We start from the raw sequence: 7187 nt of genomic DNA, 5'->3' as shown, positions 1-7187 counted from the left end.
GCAGCTTGGGGACTCCAAAGTGCTATTAGTGATAACCAGCTAAAGACAGTCCTGTGTCAGGCAGGCATAAGATTCTTTATGTTTGCTCCTTAGAATACTGTCCAACTTGGAGGCTGTCGGTGGTTAAACTAAGCATGAAATCCCTGGGATGTTTCTCCAGAAAAACTCATGGAGTTTTACAGAATCAACTTTCCACAGGTTAGCATTCATTTCTTAGCCTGCAGGGCAGCTGGTTTAGTTTGCCCTGTTCAGTTGCAGAGTGAAAGACTGGGGATCAGAACACGCATGTATGTATGTACACACACTGTAGTTATGAGCACCTAGGGTCTTTCCTGCCATTCTTGCAAAAATATATATGTATGTATATATACATACATATATACAGAATGTGTGTATGTACATATATACATGTATATATACACACATACACACACATACACACACACATGCACACACATATGTACATAAAATAGATAAACCTCATCTAAACATCTCGAGTTTGGAGAAGGTGCTGGTTAACAGAACACATGTGCCTGTGGATGTCACATGAAGTGTCCCAACCACCAACCAACCAACCTGAGGTCACACTGTTGGCAGGAGAGAAAATCCAGACCCACAAGGCCATTATTTGGATACTTGCTCACATGGCACCCTAAAAGAAATTTTGGAAAATTGGACTGGAATGAGGTCCTGCCCTGATGAACACCAAAACACCAAAACAAAATATAGTTTTTGTATGGGAGACACCCACACATAGCCAGAAACATGAACACTAGGCTACAATGTGAAGAAAGCACTGATGCTTAATACAGATCAATATTTGGCCTCAGGTTTTCCAGGCATAGAGTCTTGGCATTTCAGCCTCCACCACTGAGCAAGAATTAGGCACACTGGGGCACCAGGGAAGGACAGTCTGTAGAACTCTTGGTTCCTTTCTGTTTCTCTGACCCACAGCTGGAAAGGTTGGCCAAATCAAGATAGAATCGGGACTTGAGGAAGCGGCGGTATGAATCCTTTTCCATCAGGTTGAAAATCTTCTTCTGAGCCTCATCAAAGCAGGTTATCGTAGGCTCCAGCATGTTACGACTTGTCTCCTCCCTGGTGCAAGAGTCCAGGTTTACCTAAGGGGCAGAGTCCAAGGCTTCATTAGACATTTTACCCCATAAGGATGGGAGGCTGCATGCTTTGTACTAAGTGTGCACTCTCTATACACCAGAAGTGAAAAAAAGGACATTCGGCTCCACCCTGGCACATGTGAGAGAACATAAAATGTTCAACTGCTTCAGGGTGGGTAGGGCAATAACTTCAATGATTTCTCACAAACTTGGGATATTCCTCCAAAACAGTTCATGACGGGAGATCATCTGAGTCATCTGGATGAAAGAGCTTTTTACTTAACTTATTTATGTGGGGTTGTCAAGATTGTAATAACCTACTTCACTGTTGTACCTTTAACTCACATCGTCTAAAGATCCATGCCATTGAATGTCTAGAAAATTTCACTAGGATGCAGACAGTTCTTTGCCATGCAGACCTACCTCTTTGGTTGCCTGGACTGAGATGAATTCATTATAGATCTTTTTGGCCTTGGGACTTAGTTTAGAGGGTGATTTGATTTTCTTGTACTCTTCACAGCTGATCCAGAAGTCAAGGTTCTCCTCACTGTATTCAGACTTCAAGAAAGTTTTGAAAGCTGCCAGTCCACCTGTGACAGAAGAGAAAGAACCACAGTTGTCATCACAGTGACTGCGCTGGTGGGCACTGTATTGCAGATAAAGCTGGGGTGCTTGAGGGAACAAGGCATCCGTTCAAACAGTGCCCTATTTCCTCCTTTTGGGAGGTCGCTGGAGGTCAGATGTTTGAAGTCTCTTTCAAGAAAGTGTTATGTTTCTGAAATGCCTATGCTGTCCTCAATTGCCAAAGTGAGTTTGGGAAAGAGAAACTGAGGTTGATTCTGCAAGAAACCTCAGTATTTGGGGGTTTTCCTCTACCCTTTTTCTATGTGATGAAAGAGATGGTTTTCCACATGGATTGTGTATGAGCTTTCTGTAGTATATCACAAAGCTCTAGGATATGGTAAAATTTTAAGCCGACTGATTTTCTTGAGTCTGAAATGCAGAAGAAATCCAAGGTTTTCTGTAATTCCTATGAGATCAGGCATAATATGAGATAACTTTTCTATCTAGTGTGCTTTATCTTCATCCCAGGGAATGGAGGTTGGGGGAGAAGCTGTCATACTTACATTCATGACTAATCAGGTTTTCCAGTGATTCAGCCCATTTTTTGACTTCCTCTTGGCTCACCCTAGAGACATTACAGAGAAAGAATAACCTGAATGCTAGGATACAAAATGGGGGCAAAACATTTAAGATCCTGAATAAAACCCAGAGATTTTATTTTCCATCATTATGCTGAGACCTGTCATTGAATAAGGCCATCTTTCCACTAGATGTATGGAAATTTCAAATGCAAGCATGATCTCCATGGAAATGGAGGCCATCATGATCCAAATCTAGGTTACCTAGGGACATAACTTCCTTTTCTCCTTACAGAACATCTCTGTCATCAGATAGTTAATACGCAGTGGCTCTTTGCCAAGGCCTTTTCTCTTACCTCTGACAAATCACCACTTTGTCCTTCTTGCTGTGGGAAGAATTATGTTCACAGGAATCAGACTTCTGCAGCAGGAAACCGAGCCGATGTTTCATATCTTTTGCACTGCACAAAAGAGGGAAAAAAGAAAGAAAAAAAAAAAAGAATAATGATACTCAGCTCTCTTTAGAAGATACCCTAATGGTACAGTTCAAAGGGCTCATCACTAGTAAAGGGGCAGGGGTAGTTTATTTAGGATATAGGAGTTGAAGCTGGTATGAACTCTCAGGAAAACGATATTCCACTTCTGCTTCTGCCTATGACTTACTGCAAAACCTGGAGCACAGCCTCCTTCATCAGTAACTGGAATTCTGACCCTTCAGTCTACCTGAGGAGCCTCTTCTGTAAACCTGTCTTTTTTTTTTTTTTTTTTTTTTTTTTTTGGTACGCGGGCCTCTCACTGTTGTGGCCTCTCCCTTTGCGGAGCACAGGCTCCGGACGCGCAGGCTCAGCGGCCATGGCTCACGGGCCCAGCCGCTCCGCGGCATGTGGGATCTTCCCGGACCAGGGCACGAACCTGTGTCCCCTGCATTGACAGGCGAACCCTCAACCACTGCGCCACCAAGGAAGCCCAAACCTGTCATTTTGACCAAAGGAACACTTAGGCATCTTCAGCAGAAACACATTCAAAACTTGACTATTCTCTGAGTAAGTTTTAGGTATTGGAGAGCAAGCAGTCAATGGTGAAATATAGCACTTGCTTGTTGTGCGCCACCTTCTGGAGGGTAGTTGCTACTTCCATCTGCCTCACTGCTAGCAGAGCAATGGAGAAGAACCTGAGGAAGTAAAGGTTTGTTCAATTCCAGCCTGGATGTGGTGAGCAAGTCACATTATGGAGGTGTGCAGCTCCAGCAGAGAGGAGTGGAAAATGAGGGGGTAAACCCAAATGTTCAGGCTGAAACCTGAGCTCCTGCAGGTTTGCTTCTAAAGAAAGCAAGCTTTCCTGCTATTGCTACTACTTTCCTTTTTAACATCTACACTATAAGGATATTTACACTATAAAGGACACTTGAGGCTTAAAAACAATAATAAGGAGAAGCAAGCAAGAGTCATCACTGAAGCTCGTGACTGTTTAATTGGAGCAGAGCTTCCAGCTTATGGTCACTGTTTAATAGGTAGCTAGGGTACGGCAGGGCACATGACTTACTCAAAAAGGAGGACCTTTTAATAAGCTTTGAGCTCAACCTCCTCACCTTTTGTTATTTATTCTTTTGCTTGGATCTCTTTTCTTATAAAAGCTGAGACATAGTTTTAAAAGAGAAATGTTGTTTTGAAGGAAATGAAAGACTAAATGAATGACGAGTTGTTCCTGTTTAGAGGGAGGAAAATGAAGCCACAAGGACAAAAGGACATTTTAGGATGGCTACTGATATAATAATGTCTTATCTATGTGCATTTCTCCAGAAAGTTTAAAATCCATTATATTCTTGTGCTGCCCCTAAAGCAGTATCTTCTTTCCCTCACAAGACTGTTCTCCTTCCTCTGTTTCCCCAAGTGGTCACGGGATACAAAATCTTCCTTAAAGATAGCAAGATCTAATCATGAAGCCTGCAGTGATTCTAAGGTGGTAATGTAAGTATATTATGATTGGGTCAAAATAGAAATCATCTCATGTTCCCATATGCCAGGTCCAGCTGAGATCTGACAGTTATTGACCAACACAGAATCTTTTCATGAAGACTTGAAAGTACTCTTAGCAAGTACATTACACTTGTCCTAATAACACAATACAACCATAGAAATGAAAACCAAGATGACTCCACTGACCTCTGAAGTAAGAAACCTGGATTTGATCTGCACTCTGCCACCCACCACCTACATGACCTTGAGCATTTCACGTTCCCTCTGGAGCCTCAGGCACCAATGTGAGAATGAAGGTGCTGGACAAGATGATTCACAGTTCACCAGTGAGGAAAGGGAAGAGCAGTTGACCCTGTTGATATAGAGTTTACCTCCCCAGGTTAGCCTCTAAGCTCCTGGAAGGCAAGGCTCTAGAGCAATTACTCACCTGTTTCCTAAAATATTTACCAGAGCATAACCTTCTCCTGACACTCCTGTATTTTGTATGATTAATTTTATAGATGAGTTAACTGAAGCTTGGATTGATTTGCTCCATTCAGTTCAGGAAATTAATGGTGGAGGTCAGGGCCACTGTTTTCATAAGTACTCTCTGCCAGACCCTCCTGATTCATTTTAAAGTAGCCATGAAAGAATGAAAAAAAAGTCAGATTATTTTTTCATACTCCTGAATGACAGGAGGTAAACTCCTTAGGATTACACAAAAGACTGTGCTTTCTGAGATAATTCTGAATTGAAATTTAAGGTGATTTCACCTGCAAATTTAAGGTTTTCAGAGGAACAAGAGAGGGGGTGGTACATGTACAAATTGACTTTTTACTTTATAAGATTAAGTAATGTAATATGCACTAGTTTTGTATTTTTTCAGCTAATATATGAGCATTCTATGAAATCATTTATTTATATATTTTTTAAAAAGGCAAAGACATATGAGTAGCGCACATCTTTAAGTTTGTTTTTTTTTAATCAAGAGACAGTACATTGACAAAATAATGTCTTTAAGATGAGATCTTCCACAGAGCCCTTAGCTGATTTGTTATGATCAATACTTCTTAACCACCAATCACACATGGCATTTCAAGAACTAGAGGTAGGGGCAGAGAGATAAGGGAGATCTAGTTTTGAAACTCTTATTTTATTGTAGCATTTGCTTATAAGGACACAGAGTGAAAGATACTGCAGCATTACACAGACAGCATAGTGCCTTTCTGGTGATGTAGCCAAACTTCATTCTGAGGTATCCTCCCCAAAACGAGATCTAGTATACAATCAGAAAGCCCAGACCCATGACTCTACGTACCTCAGTGATATTCAAATAAGAGTAACACAGGTAGAGACATTACAGACCACTGTATATAGTCCAAAAACCTCATATCACTTCTTAATTAGAACTAGCTTGGTCAGAGGATCAGAACAGTCCTCAAGACCGAGGTCATAGAAAGCAACATATGAGATGCCAAAATTTGGAGTGAACACTTCCCAAATCACAATTTCTAGCTAGTCTTGAAGGAAAGCTACGAGGCTGATGCTCTCCTCACCACATTGTTTCTAATTCCAAAGAACCAGGTTAGTAAGTAGGATATGCAAATAACTTAAAAAGTCTATCTGAAAGTATAACACTATCTGGTTTAGTGGCTGAAAATAATCTTACCTCCTCAAGCAAGAAGCCGGCAGACCTGCAAGTCCTTTGCACATCTTGTGTAGTGTGGGATTCACGTTAGGAAAGAAATGCAGCAGGAAGAGCTGTGGCTTCTGTTCTGAGCACACTTTTCCTTTTCTCCGGTAAGGATACTGTCAGAATCCTCTGAGCTTCTCCCTCCCAAGCCTGTAGGGGTCTCATTTATAGCCCAGCCAAGACCGCCCAGCCAATCAGATGGCAGCTCTGTAATACCATCTCCTCTCAGCCTCCTTCTGCCTCTCCAGCCTCTGGAAGAGATAAGGAAGAAAGGGCTGACGCAACAATGCAAAGTGAACAGGCAGAAAAATCCTCCTGCAAAGTAGACATACAGAAAATATAAACTTGCTCAGTTCTCTACGGATGTCTGAGGTTTTGAATGTCCAGAAAAGGAAGAAATAAGTTTACAATGCTACAAAACATGGGGTTTATTCATTGTCTGTGAAAACAATGTCAAGGGAACTTGCCTCCTGGAAGGAAAGGGGCTAGCAGGAGTTCATGGGCTTACTTTGGGGCTGACTCTCAATGCACTTCCTCCTTTGGATTAGAAATATTATTTCATACATGGTCTAAAATCTGATCCTCACTGTTTCCAAAAGGGAGTGGGCAGAATCCATCGTTTCCAGGCAGGGATTTGCAGAAGTTGCTTTCTCTGTTGCCACGTTCACACAGGGATGTGCGGGAGGAATAGCTGGAACACAGACAGTTATACACCTGGCAGCACAGAAAACTAGCTGAGGCAAAATAGATTAGCTACATCTGTAATCAGCCTAACTTTGGAATACTTTTCTAGAACTCTTACTAAGAACAGGACTCATCCAAGCATTGACAATCTCTTTGGTACATGCCTGCCTCCAGCAAAATGCTTCAAAACAGCAGCCGGGGGCTTCCCTGGTGGCACAGTGGTTGAGAGTCCGCCTGCCGAAGCAGGGGACACGGGTTCGTGCCCCCATCCGGGAAGATCCCACATGCCGCGGAGCGGCTGGGCCCGTGAGCCATGGCCGCTGAGCCTGCGCGTCCAGAGCCTGTGCTCTGCAACGGGAGAGGCCACAACAGTGAGAGGCCCGCGTACCGCAAAAAAAAAAAAAAAGGAAAAAAAAGCAGCCGAAAGACAAGAGGAGGGAACAAATGAACAAATATAGACACCTGTTCTTATTTATAAGTGGATTTATATCTTACTATGTCTTTGCAATTCTAGGTATCCAAAGTAGTATTTCAAAATATTGAGAAACAGCGAGACAGGGAGAGAAGAAAAATATGTAGTTTGCTTTGCATGTTACCA

General features: G+C 42.3%; 1 protein-coding gene across 2 annotated transcripts; it reads right to left on the bottom strand.

The window, feature by feature from the left end:
• Positions 1 to 881: 881 nt before the first annotated feature.
• Positions 882 to 5925, bottom strand: RGS4 (regulator of G protein signaling 4; the record flags this gene model as incomplete). Of its 2 annotated transcripts, XM_079697106.1 has the most annotated exons (5): positions 882 to 1121; positions 1539 to 1705; positions 2243 to 2304; positions 2614 to 2718; positions 5882 to 5925. In XM_079697106.1, 5 exons carry the CDS (start codon positions 5923 to 5925, stop codon positions 882 to 884), a joined length of 618 nt encoding a protein of 205 aa, XP_079553232.1. The 2 variants fall into 2 exon arrangements, with proteins under 2 accessions (XP_079553232.1, XP_079553233.1); XM_079697107.1 differs by lacking the exon at positions 1539 to 1705 and having other exon boundaries at positions 1081 to 1121.
• Between the last annotated feature and the right edge of the window lie 1262 nt (positions 5926 to 7187).

The sequence above is a fragment of the Hyperoodon ampullatus genome (assembly GCF_949752795.1).
Source record: "Hyperoodon ampullatus genome assembly, chromosome: 2".
NCBI classification, from domain to species: domain Eukaryota; kingdom Metazoa; phylum Chordata; class Mammalia; order Artiodactyla; family Ziphiidae; genus Hyperoodon; species Hyperoodon ampullatus.
This window is presented reverse-complemented; position numbering and strand designations above follow the sequence as displayed.